General features: G+C 51.5%; 1 protein-coding gene and 1 non-coding gene across 10 annotated transcripts in view; both read left to right on the top strand.

The window, feature by feature from the left end:
- The window catches only part of ELN (elastin), a 31,598-nt gene extending 24,971 nt beyond the window's left edge, over nt 1-6,627 (top strand). For 5 of the 9 annotated variants that reach the window (XM_032459533.1, XM_032459530.1, XM_014556058.2 and 2 more), the window contains 8 exons: nt 139-177; nt 1,565-1,636; nt 1,722-1,778; nt 2,042-2,134; nt 2,817-2,855; nt 3,459-3,503; nt 3,888-3,917; nt 5,596-6,627. In XM_032459533.1, the coding sequence (XP_032315424.1) occupies nt 139-177; nt 1,565-1,636; nt 1,722-1,778; nt 2,042-2,134; nt 2,817-2,855; nt 3,459-3,503; nt 3,888-3,917; nt 5,596-5,639 (419 nt within the window). In that variant the 3' untranslated portion in view covers nt 5,640-6,627. The remainder of the gene's footprint in view (nt 1-138; nt 178-1,564; nt 1,637-1,721; nt 1,779-2,041; nt 2,135-2,816; nt 2,856-3,458; nt 3,504-3,887; nt 3,918-5,595) is intronic. The other 4 variants (XM_032459534.1, XM_032459531.1, XM_014556059.2 and 1 more) reach the window with 3 other exon arrangements.
- A 5,012-nt stretch (nt 6,628-11,639) lies between these two features.
- On the top strand, nt 11,640-11,711 carry TRNAT-GGU. Its single transcript has one exon. It is a non-coding gene; the product is annotated as a tRNA-Thr (tRNA).
- Nucleotides 11,712-16,067: the final 4,356 nt, after the last annotated feature.

Here is a 16,067-nt window from a genome sequence, read left to right as displayed (position 1 = left end):
GGGAGTTATAGCTTCAGGGCTTTGCGAGAAGCAAAGAAGGCTGAGGAAATCAAAGAGGGCTCCCTGGGGGAAGCAGAACCTCCAGGCACAGAACTCAGCTGCTGACCTCCCCACTTTTCCTTTTGCCCTTTTCCCCAGTGCCTGGACCCCTGGCTGCAGCTAAAGCAGCCAAATATGGTAAGTGCACCCCACACACCGCCCCCCACACCCCACCATCCCTGAAAGTACCTGGTCACCCATCTCCTCTGCTCCTGGGCAGGACCCAATGCCCAGAGTCTACGGCGCAGAGCTGGGACAGTCAAGATGGAAAAAGGCTGTTTCTAGGACACATTATTGATGGTTTCGCAGACCTGGCTCCAGCCCACTAAATGCCTAGCGTGCCTCCAGCACCAGGACAACCAAAACCGCCCCTCACATTTCCAGCCCCACCCAGGGTGAGGGAGCAGTTACATCCTGGTGAGGACCAGGGTCTTTCAGACCCCTCAGGCCCTGACAGTTTCATTTGGCCTGAAGCCAGAGAGGGGCCAGGGCTGCAGTCCCAGGAAAGCCAGGACTCCTGCGCCCTGGCCCCCGCCTCCCTGTCAGCATGACTGCACCCGCTGCGAGCCACGAGGACGTGGCAGACCTGCCTGCCCCCCTACTTGGCACTCAAGCAGCCCCTGCCTGGCCAGACCCACGCTGTCTGTGTCCCCCCGCATTCCTGGCCTCCTGGGATCTGGGCCGGGGCCTCTGCCAGGGAACTGCCAACCAGCCCTGGCTGGTCCACTTGGGGCCAATTTCCACCTTGGAAAATCCCAGCTTCCTCAGCCCCCACCCCCGGCGGGCCTGGTGACCCATGGGCCCTGCTCCTGTTTCTTACTGGCAGCTCTGCTGGCCTGCGTCTGCCAGACATTGCCAGGGAAACAGAGCAGTTAAGGGCTTGGGAGCCATTTCCTGCCCATGGAACCTTGAGCACATTGCTTAACCTCTGCTATGCCTCAGTTTGCTCATCTGCAAAATGGGGATGATAACAGTACTTACCTTCCTGTTGCACGAGACAACAAGCAGACTAATAAGGGTGAAGCACTAAGGACTGAGGGTTCCCTAAAGCGCCGGCTGTAACTCCTGCTGCTGCTGCTCCTAGCAGCTCTGTACCGGACAGGGGTTTGAACTCAGAGGAACTTTCACAGATAGTGTGTCCTTTTACTCCTCAAAATACCTATAGGGTGATCAGGATAACGACCATCATCTCATTTAGGGAAATGGGGCTCTGGGGCTCAAAACCAGAACTGTCAGAACCTGAGACTAGTTCTCCCCTCTCGGCAGCTTGTGGCCACCACTGTGGGCCCCTGAGGCTCCCAGCGTCAGCCCGCGGGGCAGGGGAGGAGATGGGCAGACCAGGCTCAAGGGGGTCTTCCCTGGCCTGATTGCTCAGACCCGGGTGTCTGGGAATGGACGTCTGTCCAGTGCCCCTCCCACTGTGTCACATGGCCTCGGCCACCGGTCTACTTGCCCAGTGTCCCTGGGGTGAGGAGACCCTGTCCTTTGGAAATGGGGAGACTGACTTTCCGTCCTCTCTCCACAGGAGCAGGAGGGATTGGGGCCCTCGGAGGGCTTGGAGACCTTGGTGGAGCCGGTATCCCTGGTGGTGTGGCAGGTGAGTTGAAACCCCAGAACAAGCTGGGCCTTGAGGGAGACAGACCCGTGGAGAGTCCCTCCCTGAGCTCCCTCTGTGTCCCCAGGAGTTGGACCCGCTGCTGCTGCTGCTGCCAAAGCCGCTGCCAAAGCCGCTCAATTTGGTGAGCACTGGCTGGAGGTGGGGGCTGCTGCCAGGCCCCTGGGGTCTGGGGGGGCCTCTGACAATGCAGCACGGAGCATATATTCCCTGACCTGCCCCTGGGGCCCTCGGCAGCATCATCTCCCCAGGGCCCAGCCCACCTCCTGGCTCCACTAGGCCCCCCAAGCCCTGGGGGCTCAGACTCCACCTGGGTCCGGAGATGATGGCTCCACCCTCCACAGACACACCAGCGTCTCCCGCTCCTTAACACAGCTCTCTCCGCAGGCCTGGGGGTACCCGGTGGGCTCGGAGTCGGAGGACTGGGAGTTGGAGGTCTTGGGGCCGGTGGAATTGTCCCAGGGGTTGGGCCCTTTGGAGGTAAGGGGTGCTCTGGAATCTGTGTGTGTGTGTGTGTGTGTGTGTGTGTGTGTGTGTGTGTGTGTGTGTAACTGAGGAGAGAGTGAGAGAGACTGACTTTCTTTTCCACCTTGCTCAAGCTGTCCTCTTTGCCTGAACCCCATCCCCACTTGATCAGCAACTCAAGGTCATAGTGGGCCCCGCCCCCTTCTCCAAGCTCGGCTCCGGCAGCATTTGGAAGGGTGTGAGCTGAGTGGCTTGGCTAGGGCTGCCCTTTGCACGTGGGCATCCCAATCCTCTCCCTCTCCTCTCTCTTTCAACCCACCCACCCACTTCAAGTGGGAGTCCATTAGGGTAGTGATGGCTACACCCTCCAGAAAGGAAAAGCAAAGCTTGGAGGGCAATTACTTTCCCAAAGTCTCTGCTGTCTTGGCTGGACCTTGTAGTGACATTTCTTTCTTGGGTCATCATTGCGTCTCCCTACCTGACCTGGCCTGACGTCTCTCCCTGTGTGCTCCATAAGGCTGATCACACAGTAGGGGCTTAATAAGGACTTCTGGAAAGATGGATGGATGAAGGAGGGTAGGGGGTGGTGGAAGGATGGTTCAGTGGGTAGATGGTAAATCGGCAAGCAGGTCAGGAGGGGGACAGGACTCTGGGAGGAGGGGATTCTCCTGAGCCCTCATGCTTCCCATCTCCCCAGGTGTGTCCCCAGCTGCAGCAGCTAAAGCAGCCAAATACGGTGAGTTGCTCCTCGTGCCTTGCTCTGCCCCAGCCTACAGACTGCTTGCACCCCCCACCCCATGGCCCTGGCCCCAGCTCAGGCCTCAGTCCAGCTCACAATACCCCTGAAGGTTGGTCCAGAATATCCTTGACCCCAGGCCTCAGAGGGGATGCTCAGGGCCCCTTAAACATGCCTGGCCCTGACCTCCACCTGCCCTGTTCTCATGTGCCGCTGGCCTTGGAGGTGTCCTAGGAGCTGCTAGGCCCTTCCCAATTGGAGGTAGGGGCCTCCTCCGCTGTGAAATTCTCAGTTCTCCCTGGCCCTGGAGGAGGCCTGGCTGGCTAGCAGCGGGGACTCCGGGGCTGTATCTAGCACAAGGACATGAGAGAGGGTGGAGGGGACAGTCCGGGAAAGGAGGCACCTGGGCAGGCCTCAGACACCAGGCTGACAAGCTGAGGCCATAGGGCCTCCTACCAGGACACCAGACAGGACAGGGTTTGCTAAGAAAGCTGCTTTGGCACTGGGAGAGGTGGCAGTGGGAGGATGGGGTCCCAGGCAGAGAGGCATAGGTGGTGAGGCTGGAGTCGGGCCACGCACACCAACTGCAAATCCCTCCCACAGGAGTTGCAGCAAGGCCTGGCTTTGGACTGTCTCCTATTTTCCCAGGTACGGCCAGGATCTCTGTCCTGGAGCTCTGGCCCTGTCCTTCCTCCTCCCCGGCTTCTTCTCCTGCTCAAAAGGGCTGAGCCAGGACCCGGGGGTGGACCCCAGGCCCTCAGATAGCAAAGAGCTGGGCCTCCCCTTCTCTCCCTCCCATGCAAGGCCAGGGAGCATCAGCTTTTTCAAAACACACGTTTCAGATGAAGCAAACTGAGGTTCAGAGAGTGCCAGGGACTCGCCCAGGTCACACAGTGAGCAAGCAGAGCTGAGGGCTCCCAACACCCAAGCCCAGAACTTGGCTCATCTCAGGCCAGGCCCATGCTTCCTGGAGAGGGCTTGGCGGGCTCCCCAGAAGTGGGCACGCTCACAGCCCCTCTCCTTGCCTTGCAGGTGGTGGAGCCGGGGGCCTGGGAGTTGGTGGTGAGTCTACCATAAGAATGAGGGTCCCATTTCAAGCAGGGCACTGAGCTCCTTCCTGAAGGTGGGGGGAGCAGATCCTGTTGAGGGGGCAGCTAGTATGGACATGGCCCTGGGCTGGCTCTCTGGTGTAGGCGCTTGAGGGAGCCTCCAGGGGAATCACAGAAGCTGAAAAGTCAGCCCTGGGATTTGGGGATGGGGCAAGGATCCCAATTCCAGGGGCTCCCAGCCTGGCACTTGACTGGGCACCAGGAGCAAGACAGGGGCCTGGGTCACCCAGGTCTTAGGATCCAACTGGAGAGACTGACAAGGTCCCATAGAAAAGGGAAGAGACTGTAGGGAAAGAACAAGGTCCATTCAAGCAGGTGATCAGGGAGGCTGAGCCTCGCGCCTGTCTGCTGGGGCCAGGCTGCCACTGGGAAGTGAGGCCAGGGTCTGACTACGGTGGGAGGAGGCGCTGTAGAGCTGTGCAGACCTCCAGAGGCAGGAGGCCATCTGCAAGGCGCCTGGCTGGACAGGAGAGTTGGGCTGGCAGCAGAGAGGCCTTCGGAACCTGCCGTACAGGATGGAGGCCCATGGTGGGGGTTCTGGGAGAGGCGGGAGGCCAGGCCTCCTCCCCAGCCCCCACCTTCCCTCCACAGGGAAACCTCCCAAGCCCTATGGAGGGGCCCTGGGAGCCCTGGGATACCAAGTTGGGTAGAGACTCAGCCCCTGGAAGTGGAGGGGAGGGAAAGACAGTTGGAGGGGTGGGGCCCATCAGCCTGGGAGACGGGGCAGTGTGTTTAGACAAGGCCTCGCAGAGAGTAGGGAGGCTGGGGAGCTAGACACCTTAACCATCCCTTCTACACCCAACACAGACACACAGAGCTGGGAGTGGGCTCAGGACCCTCCAGGCTTATCCAGGCCAGGCCTGGCAGCCCTCCCTCCTGATACTCACACCCACCCCTGCAGGAGGAGCCAAGAGAAAGAGAAGGGAGGAGGAGGAGGGAAGAACTGGGAAGGCAGAGAAGGAGAGAGAGAATAGAAAGCCCTGGAGTCAGGGGACTAGTGAGGCGGACCAGGCAGGGTCGGCAGACCTGGCCCAGAGCCACACCCTGGCTCCAAGATGCAGACATGCCTCTGGAAGTGTGTGGGGTGGGTTCTGATCACCACCCCTAGGCACCTCCCAACGATGCCCAAGAGACCCAGAGAAGCCCCAGTACCACCCCTGCAGTTGCTCAGGCTGTAGATTCCCTTCCACCCCCAGATGCTTCCCACTACACAGATGAGGCGGGCCAGGCCAGCGCAGGGAGAGGCAGAGGCAAGAGCAGGGTGTCCAGCTCTCAGTCAGGCACCAGCTGATGCTTGTGGGATGAGCTTAACGGAGATGGTGTCCTGCCCCACTTGGCTGCTCGCTGCCACCAGGTGGCGGTAATGAGCCACATCTAGCTCTGGGAGGGGTGGGAAGAATACCAGGCCCTATTACCAGACGGAGGTGCCTTGATGATCTGAAATGAGGTTAACCAACCAGACCCTCCCCAGAAGAAGGAGCATGTACAATGGAATGCCTTAGAGTTTGGCCTGGGGTTGTGGCTTCTTGCAGCCTCTATTCCCCGTGATGAAGTGGATGCGAGAATAACCTGCAGTTGGTCGGAGGGGGCAAGGGCGGGACTGACAATTGTGTGTGCCTCCCCCGACCCAGGTGGGGCCTGCCTGGGGAAATCCTGTGGCCGGAAGAGAAAGTGAGCTTCCCAGGACCCCTGACTCACGACCTCATCAACGTTGGTGCTACTGCTTGGTGGAGAATGTAAACCCTTTGTGACCCCCTCCTTCCTTCCGTCCCATGCCCCCTCCTAAGTTCCCGCCCCGGGAGGGGTCGGGGAAGGCCGGGCGGCCTCAGAAATCCACAGGGCAAGGAAACAAGAGAATGGTGGCCAAGTGGGCCTGGGGAGGCCCCCACCTTCAGAGGCAAGGGGTGGGTGGGCTTGGCCCCCTGCCCCCACCCCCTTCCCACCCAGGAGCTCCCCCTCCACACACTCTCCATCTCCAGGGGAACTTGGTGCTACGTGCTGGTGCTCTCATCTTCCTGCGGGGAGGGAGGAGGGAAGGGCAGCCCCTTAGGGAATCCCCTCCCTGGGGCTCCTCTGAAGATGGTGCAGACACTTCCTGGGCAGTCTCACCTCCCCCTGCCCACCAGGACCCACCTCTGGCTGTGGTCCAGTTGGTACCCAAGCATTGAAACCCTCAAGCTGGATTCGGTCACACCATCTCTTGGCCCCCATGACCCCCTCTCCCCCACCAATCGCTATTCCCCATGTCTGGGGGCATTCAGGTCGGAAGACACCCCCCTCCATTGGAAATAGCCCTCTTGCTCTTGTGGAATTCATCCACCCATCTGTCCATCCATCCATCCGTCCTCGTCCCCATTTGGTTGCCTGGCACCACTAGCTGGCTGGGCGCCCCCATCATCAACTTGGTTAACCTGTCATGGCAGCCTGTGCCCGGCCTCCGCCCCACCACACACACCCCTACGAAGGAGCCCTGAGCCCAGGGTGTGAGGGGCTGTGCCGGCTGGGGCAGCAGGAATCTCCCCCCAACCTGGGTTTCCCCCCACGCAGTACTGTATCCCCCGTCCCTCCCTCGAGCCACTGTACTTCAGAGCATCCCCCCGCCCCGCCCATCTCTTTGTGTCTCGCTGTGATAGATCAATAAATATTTTATTTTTTGTCCTGGATATTTGGAGATTATTTTTGATTGTTGATGTTCTCTTTTGGTTTTATTTTTGTGGTTTATTAAAAAAAAAAAACTCTTTTCTGATCTGGGGAGCTATATCCTCAGTAGAAAATTCATTTTAATCACTTTGGTATAACTGGATGAAACACATTTTTTTTTAAATAAGAAAAGAGAATTAACTGCTTCAAAAAAGACTAATAAATGAAAACCTTTTAAAGGAAACTGTGTCTTGACCTCCTTTGTAATCTCTCATCTGTCTCTATCTCCTGGGCTGGGTGGGGAGCAGGGCTCGGCCTTGGGGAACCCATTCAAGGTATATTTGGGGGGCTGCTTGCCAAACTCACCTGCTATGGGCTGCTGCTTCTTTTTTTTCCCCTAACTGAAGCATAGCTGACTCCCCACGCTGTGCCAGCCTCCGGGCACAGCACAGTGATTCAGCCCTACATTCTTACACACACTCCTTCTCATACTCTTCCTCATCACAGGTCACCACAAGATACTAAATAGAGTTCCCTGTGCCACAGCAGAACCTGGTTGTTCATCTGTTCCACATATAGTAGTTTGCATCTGCAAATCTCAAACTCCCAGTCCATCCCTCCTCTCTCCCCACCATCAGCAACCACAAGCTTGTTCTCCATGTCTGTGAGTCTGCTTCTGTCCTGTAAACAAGTCCATTTGTGTCATTTTTTTCAGATTCTACACACAAGTGCTATCATATGAATTTGTCTTTTTCTGACTTACTTCACTTAATATGATCACCTCTAGGTCCCTCCATGTTGCTGCAAACAGCATCACTTCATCCCTTTCTATGGCTGAGTAGCACTCCTCTGTATAAATATACCACAACCTGCCTATCCAGTCACCTGTCCGGGGACATTTAGGTGGCTTCCATGTCTTGACCATTGTAAATTGCGCTGCTATGAACATTGGGGTGCACATATCCCCCCGAATCAGAGCTTCCTCTGAATATGAACCCAGGAATGGGATTGCTGGATCATATGGTAAGTCCATTTTTAGTTTTTCAAGGGATCTCCAGACTGCTCTCCACAGCGGCCACTCCAAATTACACTCCCACCAACAGTGCAAGAGGGTTCCCCTTTCTCCACACACCCTCTCCAGCACCCTCGTCTGTGGACCTTCTAATGATGCCATCGGCTTCTGGTGAATAGATCCTTTCCAAGTTTAGCATGTCCTTTAATAAGGATAGTCCTTTTGCAGGGGAAGCAGTGTGGCCAGCCCCACACACGCCCACCCATGGAAGGTCTCCTCCCTCCAAGGAGGTGAGTTCACCCCCGCAGCCACTCCTCCACAGCCTTCATCCCATGGGCCCAAATCTTTGGTCTTCGGACGCTGAGGGTGCAGCTGGACGGGGTAGAGGAAACAAAAATGACTTTTCTGTCTAGACCAAACCCTTGACCTTGGTGAACAGCCATGCAGAGAGAAAAGAAACGGCCTGACCCAAGAAAACGTAAGAATGTTCCCCGCTAAACATCTCCACTAAAGAGACTCACTTTCACACATGGCCGGTTAAGACACCACTTCTTTATAAAACCTAAAAACTGACACCCTGCAGGCGGCAGCAGGAGACTCAGTATGACCCTTAGACGCACCCACCCCCTGGGCCATCCATCAGCCCCTCTGGGCCAAAAATCCAAGGGGTCTGGGGATGTCCCCACCTGGAGTCCACAGCTCCCTTCTAGAGCACACTCTGGGTATCAGATTCTGGAATTTCCTCCCCAAACCAAGTTCACTTCCAGGGCCCACATGGTCTCATGTCTGCATCTGTCCTGACAGCGAACCCGGTGGCCAGTGGGCACACGTGGAGGGCAGACGGGTGGCAAAGGAGCTGTTTGCTGGAAGTGTGGGTGGAGTTTGCCGCGCAGACTGCACATGCGCACAAGGACCCTCGTGGAGCCAGGCGTTGGGCTGGAAAGAGAAAAGAGGGTGGGGCGATGCTCGGGGACAGCTTCTCAGAGGACAGCAGAGCACAGAAGCAATTTACCAGGCAAAGAACAGAGCAGAGAGGAGGGTCAGTCCTTTCAGGCAGGAAGAGCAACCCTCTGATTGCCCAGAGGGCAAGACAGACCACTGGAGTGCCTGGTGGGAGGAGACAGACCAAGGAAAGATAGAGGATGGATCAGAAGCCGGTACGGGTGGGTTGATGATGGAGACCACAGGGGGTGCTGTGATATCAGCGAGGAGTGACAGCCTGCCCAAGAGTAGCGACAAATGAGATTCATTCATTCATTTAGTTGTTCAACAACAAAAAAAATCCCTTGCTGGTCCCTCGGCAGCTCTCCAGTCTCTGAAATGTGGCCTGCCCCAGCATCAGCCCTGGGCCCTCCCTTCTTCGGTTTCTCAAAATTCATGGCTTTAAATACCAGGTATGCACTGGCAGTTATCACGCTGACACCTCCAAGCATTGACCTCTCCCCAAACTCTGGACTTGCACATTCACGGCCAGTTCTCAACATCTCCACCTGGAAGTCTCATAAGCCTGCATGGGTAGCATGGGTTCCCGCGACACACACCCTCACCGAAATGTGCTCCCCTCCCCACCTTCCCCATCTAGGTAAGTGGCAGCTTTGGCGCCCTCCTCTCCTCCCACACCCCACACCAGGTTCATCAGCAAATTCCACGGCCCCACCACCAGCAGATAACCCAAGTCCAGTCACCCCTGCCAACCGCCAGGGCTTTGCCCTGGTCCCCCAGCAGCTCTTGCCTTGGGTGACTGACAGAACTTCCTGACTGGGCTCCTTGCTTCTGCCCTGGCTCCCCTTCAGCCTTTTCTCCACACAGCAGCCAAAACAATCCTTTTAAAACACAAGTCAGCTCAGGTCATGCATCTGCTTAAAATCCTGCAGTGGCTCCCGTCTCGTTGGGGGCCAAAGCCAGAGGCCTTGCAATGGCCGAGGAGCCCCTACCTGAGCGGGGCCAGCTGTTCTGACCTCACTTCCTGCTGCTCGGCCCCCGGCCAGGCCGTGCAGTTACACTGCCCTCTTCCCTTTCCTTGCAGGCAGCAAGCCACTCCTCTGTGGTCCCCACATCTGCTGTCTCTCCTGCCCAGAATGTTCTTCCCTCCGCTATCAACCTTGGCACCCTCACGGCCTTTAGGTCTTGACTCAAACATCACCTTCTCAGAAAGTCCTTCTCTGACCCACTTTTGAAAACTGCAAACTGTACCTTCCTCCCTCACTCAGCCCTGCCTTCTGCTTCTCCTGAGCACCCATCACCAGCACCCTTCCTGTCACCACGTAGCACTGTACCTTTTGCTTCTTTGTTTATTGTCTGACTCTCCACACCAGAATGTAACTCTCTGAGGACAGACACTGTTTTAAGAACAAAACAGATTAAACTCCTTGCTTTCACCAGTTATGCACTCTGCTAGAGAGATGGTAGTGGTAAGCAAATGAGCTAGGCTGATAACAGCTCAAAAGATATCCGGGGCCTAATCCCTGGAACCTTGTAATTACTCATAGTCTTCTGGGGCTGCCACAGCCAAGTGCCACAGACTGGGTGGTTTTATCAACAGAAATTTTCTCACAGTTCTGGAGGCTGGAAGTCCAAGGTGACCACAGGGTTGGTTTCTTCTGAGGTCTCTCTCCTTGGCTTACAGATGACCATCTTTTCCCTGTGTCTTCACATGGTCTGCCGTCTGCACATAGAAGTATTCTAATCTCCTCTTCTTATCAGGACACCTGTCATAGTGGACTAGGGCTCTTTCTAATGACCTCATTTTAACCTAATTTCCTCTCCAAACCCAGTGACTCTCTGAGGTACTGGGGGTTGGGACTTAACATATGAATTTGAGGGGAAAATGCAATTCAACCCATAACAGTTACCTTATATGGAAAAAGAGTTTTTGCAGATGTGATCAAGTTAGGGATCTTGAGATGAGGAGATTATCCCAGTGGGCCCTAAATGCCATCACACATATCCTTAAAACAAGCTGGAAGAATTGTATGCCAACAACTTGAAAAACCTACAAGAACTTTAATAAAGTCCGAAAAACCCACAACCTACCAAGAATGAATCAACAGAAAATCTAAAGAGACCAATAACAAGTAAGAAGAATGAATCAGTAATCAATCCGCCCAACAAAGAAAAGCCAGGACCAGACGGTTTCACTGGTGAAGTCTACCAAATATTTAAAGAAGAATTTATACCAATTCTCCTGAAACTCTTTCAAAATATTGAAGAGGAGAAACGCTTCCAAGTTCACTGATACCAAAGCCAGACAAACACACTACAAGAAAAGAAAACTACAAAGAAATGGCATCAGCAAATGGTAGAATAGGAGGTCTTCAGCCAACATTCTCCCACAAAAATCATTCTAAAATTCATATGGAGCAACAAAAGACCCCAAACAGTCAAAGCTATCTTGAGTAGGAAAAATGGAGGCATCACATTTCCTGATTTCAAAATATATTACAAAGCTACAGTAATTCTAAAAGAGAGAGAGAGAGAGACATACAGACCAATGGAACAGAATAGAGAGCCTGGAAATAAATCCATGCATTTATGATCAACTGATCTTCAACAAGGGTACTGAAAACACACAATGCATCAATCACTGGGGTAAGGATAGTCTCTTCCATAAACAGTGCTGGAAAAACTGAATATCCAGCAGCAGAAGAAGGAAATTGGACCCTTATCTCACACTATACACAAAAATCAACTCAAAATTGGATTAAGACCAACATAAGACCTGAAACTGTAAAACCACTAGAAGAAAACATAGGGGAAAAGCTTCTTGACATTGGTCTGGGCAATGATTTTTTGTATATGACCCCAGAAGCCCAGACAGCAAAGTGAAAATGGACAAACGGGATGGCATCAAACTCAAAACATTCCGCACAGCAAAGGAAGCCATCAGCAGAGTGAAGAGGCTGCCTATGAAATGGGAGAAAATATTTTCAGACCCTACATTTGATATAGGTTAATATCCAACTTACACAATAGTACTTAACACTATTGAAATGTACATTCAAAAATGGCTAAGATGAGGGAGTAGTGGGTGTAGCTCAGTGGCAGGGCACATGCTTGGTGTGCATGAGGTCCTGGGTTCAATCCCCAGTGCCCCCGTTAAGGGAAAACAAAAAACAAAAACAAAATTGGTTAAGATGATAAATTTATAATATGTGTTTTTTGTTTTTTTCTTTTAACCACAATTTTAAAAAGAGAAGAAGCTGGAACGGAAAAAGAACAGATTACCTTTTAGAGCCTCTGGAAGGAATGTGTCCCTTGATTTTGGCCTAATGAAACTGATTTGGGACTCCTGGCCTCCAAAACTGTAAGAAAATTAATTTCTGTTGTTTTTAAGCCACCAAGCAATTCATGACAGCATCCATAGGAAACTAATACAGTGAATAAACAATCAGCTCTAATGTCAGGTGAATCAGCGTTATGAGGATTAAAAGCCAGGGAAGGAGACAGGGTGAGAAAGAATGTTCAGTTACTTGGGATGGCTGGGGGCACCTGATCTCAGGTCAAAGGCCCTGTGATGAACAGATGCTCGGGAAGTTAGAATTGTAGAGAAGTGCACCATGGTTAACAAGACAGAGCAAAGGCAAGAAGAGATAAAGGCAAAGCGGTAGCCAGGGGCTAGGTCCCATAAGAGCTGAAGTAAGGGCTTTGGGTGTGAAAACAAAGAAATGTCACACTTTGACCCACGTGTTCAGAGGCTCTGGGTCACTGGTGACATGGACTGTACAGCTAGACCAAGGAGGAGGGAAAAGTGGTGAAATTCTGGATCTTTTGTACAGAGAGCCAGTAGGAGGTGCAAGGAAAAGGAATAGGGAGAGACAAGAAGTCAAGGACCTCTTCGAGTTTTGACTGAACGACTAAAGGACGGAGATGTCATGTCCTGAGATGAGAAACACCTGAGGAGGAGCAGCTCTGGGCACAAATGAAGAGCCTGGTGTTGCACTGAGGGGCCCATTTGCCATTCAGGTGAAGATGCCAAGTAGACATTTGGGTCCTTGTATCTGCAGTTCAAGGAGAGGGCAGGGGAGTCCCTGAGCCACATGTCTGGGTGAGGTCACCCACCATGAGCGAGGAGGGGGCAAACTGGGTCTGACAGCTGGGATCCCGTGATGCCAGCTCTCTTTTTGTCCCTAGGGCAGGACAATTTGGGGTCTGGCCCCCGCCTTGGGTCACAGTCTCGGACTCATCCTGTGACAGTGTCCCCATGGAGCCTCTTGCTTGTCAGCATCTTGTGTTCACCAGGCACTAATTTGGTAAGTTTTGACAAATCCTAATCATTGACCTGGAGTAAGTGAGTCTTTCCCAAAGGGTTCTTGACCCCTCATGTAGAAAACTTTTATCATGAACCCTATCAGCAAAATATTTTTGAGCAAACATCATGTATATATTTGCCACTTGGATGGTAAATGGGTACCTAAAATTTAACACATACCAAACCAGAGCTCTTCTTTTTTTTAATTGAAGTATAGGTGATTTACGATGTTGTGTTAGTTTCAGGTGTACAGTAAAGTGATTCAGTTATACATATATATATATTCTTTTTCATTATAGGTTATTACAAGATATTGAGTACAGTTCCCTATGCTATACTGTAGGTCCTTGTTGTTTATCTCTGTCGTATATAGTAGTGTTTATATGTTAATCACAAACTGCTAATTTACTCCTCCCTCATCTCTTTCCCCTTTGGTAACCATAGTTTGTTTTCTATGTCTATGACTCTATTTCTGGTTTGTAAATAAATTCATTTGTGTCTTTTTTTTAAGAGTCCACATATAAGTGATATCATATGATATTTGTCTTCCTCTGTCTTACTTACTTCACTTAATATGATCATCTCTAGGTCCATCCATGTTGCTGCAAATGTCATTGGTCCATTCTTTTTTATGGCTGAGTAGTATTCCACTGTATATAATACCACATCTCCTTTACCCATTCATCTGTCGATAGACATTTAGTTTGCTTCCATGTCTTGGCTATTGTAAATAGTGCTGCTGTGAACACTGGGGTGCAGTTGTATTTTCAAATTAGAGTTTTCTCGGGATACCAACCCAGGAGTAGGATTGCTGGATCATATGGTAAGTCTATTTTTAGTTTTTAAGGAACTTCCATACTGTCCTCCATAGTGGCTGCACTGATTTACATTCCCACCCACAGTGTAGGAGGGTTCCTTTTTCTCCACACCATCTCCAGCATGTATTATTTGTAGACATTTTAATGATGGTCATTCTGACTGGTGTGAGGTGATACCTTATTGTAGTTTTGATTTGCATTTCTCTAATAATTAGCAATGTTGAGCATCTTTTCTTGTGTCTGTTGGCCATCTGGATGTCTTCTTTGGAGAAATGTCTATTTAGGTCTTCTGTCCATTTTTTGATTAGGTTGTTTGTTTTTATGATATTAAGGTGTGTGAGCTGTTCATATATTTTGGGAATTAATCCCTTGTCAGTCTCATCATTTGCAAATATTTTCTCCCATTCCATAGGTTGTTTTTTTGTCTTGTTTATGGTTTCCTTTGCTGTGCAAAAGCTTTTAAGTTTAATTAGGTCCCATTTGCTTATTTTTGCTTTTATTTCCATTACTCTAGGAGACGGTTCAAAAAAAATTATTGCTGTGATTTATGTCAAAGAGTGTTCTGCCTATGTTTTCCTCTGGGGGTTTTAGAGTATCTGGTCTTGTATTTCGGTCTTTAATTCATTTTGAGTTTTGGTCCCTCTAGGTCCACTCAGTATCCCCTGTGCCCTGCACTGGGGCCCTCTCCCAAGCCCCTTCACCCAGAGGTTGTAACTGCTGCCACCCCTGAGGCTGTGCCTGTCCTTGTGGGTTCCCTGTACCTCTGCCTAGTCCACTATAAAATCCCCTGAATTAAACTCTACTCAGTAATCCCCACTGAGTGTTTCCTGCCAGGACCCTGCCTGACATGTACACTATATGAAAGCAACAAACAAGCAAAAATGTTGCTCTACAGCCTCCGAGGACCTCAACGTCTCCTTGGGACACTTTACTATAAGTGCTTTAGAGCTATCTGACCCACAGACAGAGTGAGGGCACCAGCATCTATCTGAATATTAAGTATTTTATAAGCCTACCTTCTTTCTAATTAGAAATAAAAATTCTAGCAAGGATAAATGGTGTTGGGAAAACTGGACAGCCACAGCAAAAGAATGAAACTAGACCACTATCTCACAAATACACAAAATTTAACTCAAAATGGTAAGGACATGCATGTAAGAACTGAAACCATAAAATTCCTAGAAGAAAACATAGGTGGTAACCTCATTGACATCAGTCTTAGCCATGTTTTTGTGGGTCTGAATCCAAAGGCAAGGGAAACAAAAACAAAAATGAAGAAATCAGACTACATCAAGCTAAAAAGTTTCTGCACAGTGAAGGAAACTGTGGACAAAATGAAAAGGCAACCTACTGAATGGGAGAAGATATTTGCAAATCATATATCTGATAAGGGGTTGATATCAAATATATGCAAAGAATTCATACATCTTAACAACAACAACAACAACAAAACCCTGATTTTTAAAATGGGTGGGAGTGGGGGTGGATATAGCTCAGTGGTAGAGTGCATGCTCAGCATGCATGAGGTCCAGGGTTCAAGCCCCAGTACCTCCATTTAAAAAATAAAAATAAATAACTAATTTAAAAGTAAGTCAAATGGGCAGAGGATCTGAATAGATACTTTCCAAAGAAGACATACAGATGGACAAAGATGCTCAACATCATTAATCATCAGGGAAATGCAAATCAAACCTTGCAGACATCCTTTGTGGAACAAAGCAGTGGATCAATAATAGAATGAAAGAAAGATTATAATATTTTGTTCCCTCCTCCAGGTAATTGTTTTGCATCCGGGGGTGAGTACCCACACTTTGCAAGCCACAGGACCAAGCCCTGACTAGAGAGTGTCTATACAACCTTGATGGCTTGAGCTGGAGCATGGGCAGCTCTGCCCCTGGTTCACCGAGGGAGCCTGGGTATGTGGCTCAACCTCTCCCTAAGCAGGCTCCCAGGCAGTGGGATGAAGGGGGAGGGTGGGCCTCGGAGATATAGGGTCACCCCCTCCCCACGTCCAGCATTCTGAGATTCCTGTAGGCACAGTGCTCCACGCTTCCGGTGCTGGACTGAGCATTTGTGCTTTGGGGACCGCCCAGTTGCTCTGGCCACTTTACTCAGCCAAAACCCGGTTCAGCTGTGCCTTGTCCAGAACCCTGAGCAGGGCGGAGCCAGCTCCAGGTCTCCAGCACTGGGAGGAGCAAATCCTTGACCCCAGTTGTCACAGTCTCCCCCAGGTCCTGCTCCTTTAGCGCCCTGCCTAGCCGGTGGGGGCCTGCTCACTCCCTGCCGGGGCCTGCCCTCACTGCAGGCCTCAGAGAGGGAGAGGACTTGGCCAGCGCCTCTCCATGAGGCAATAACTATGATCCTCAGGGTCCACAAAGTCTTCTC

The sequence above is a fragment of the Camelus ferus genome, chromosome 18 (assembly GCF_009834535.1).
Source record: "Camelus ferus isolate YT-003-E chromosome 18, BCGSAC_Cfer_1.0, whole genome shotgun sequence".
Classification (NCBI taxonomy): domain Eukaryota; kingdom Metazoa; phylum Chordata; class Mammalia; order Artiodactyla; family Camelidae; genus Camelus; species Camelus ferus.
Note: the sequence above shows the minus strand (reverse complement) of the source record. Positions and strands in the feature narration are given on the sequence as shown.